At 48.4% G+C, this 1,010-nt stretch overlaps 1 protein-coding gene across 1 annotated transcript in view; it reads left to right on the forward strand.

Moving 5' to 3' along the window:
* Positions 1-442: 442 nt before the first annotated feature.
* AURANDRAFT_68287 (hypothetical protein) overlaps positions 443-1,010 on the forward strand; it is a gene marked incomplete at both ends in the record, with an annotated part of 2,791 nt that continues 2,223 nt past the window's right edge. The window contains one exon of the mRNA XM_009043937.1: positions 443-925. Within this exon, the coding sequence (XP_009042185.1) occupies positions 443-925 (483 nt within the window). The remainder of the gene's footprint in view (positions 926-1,010) is intronic.

Raw genomic sequence — 1,010 nt, forward strand, 5'->3', positions numbered from 1 at the left:
AAGAATATAGACTGACCTTGCTGTCTGTCTCTCTCTCTCTATCTCTATATCTCCATGACTATACTGTAGTACAGTACGCTACACTACCACTACCCTACTACCATCATGCTAGTACTGTACCTACCCTAGTTAGGCTCTCTTTCCCGTTCCCCCTCCTTTATAATCAGTTACTATCATATGACTGCGCTACCGTAAGGTAGCACACTGAGCTTCCCCTCTCACCCACTGTGCCTATCCTGCTACTACGGACTGTACCTTAACGTCAAGTTGATGTACGGGACTTAGTTTCTTTACAGGTTATGGCGCGGGTGCGTCGTTAGACGTACCCTTCCCACTTGTGCGAGAGACTGCTCTTGTTTGTGTGTGTGCCAAGAGGTGCTTGTCACACCTGTCCTTAATTGTGAGCCTGGTACACATTCACACATAAAAATACCCGTCAGCTATGGCTGACACCAAAGAACAACTCGATAACATATATGGCGACGATAAAGTCCGAACAAAGTCGTTTGTCGACTCCCAACTTAACACTTTCCTTGATGGCCACAGATTTCAAGTGAACCATACGGCAGAATTCAACTTGGGGCGTTTTAATAAGAACGTCAGTAACCCTATGTTTGCCAACTTCAGTCAGTATGCCACATATGAGGACTTGGTTCGATCTCCCTCTAACGACCCAAATCTGTACGCGCGTTTGCGTTGTCATACCATGTCAAAGCTTGAGGAGGCTTTTGATGACCTCATCAAGGCCTGTTATAGACAAGGGCGTAACGACTCGCCTTTCGACCCACCTCCAGCTACTCCTCCCGCGAACTTCGAACCAAGACCTAGGCCCATCTGGACCAAGGAGTTCATGCTTTCGGCGTTGCGTCAGTGGCGTTACATGCCTAACAAGGTTAAAACCGGTAGTGGCCCCCAGGGCAACAAAGTGGTTAACACTGACAACAGATGCATTAGGCCAGATGGCTCATTCATCGACCCCGCTAACGCGGGCGAACGTTTGCTGTTTGCCC

Source organism: Aureococcus anophagefferens (genome assembly GCF_000186865.1).
Source record: "Aureococcus anophagefferens unplaced genomic scaffold AURANscaffold_87, whole genome shotgun sequence".
Taxonomy (NCBI): domain Eukaryota; class Pelagophyceae; order Pelagomonadales; family Pelagomonadaceae; genus Aureococcus; species Aureococcus anophagefferens.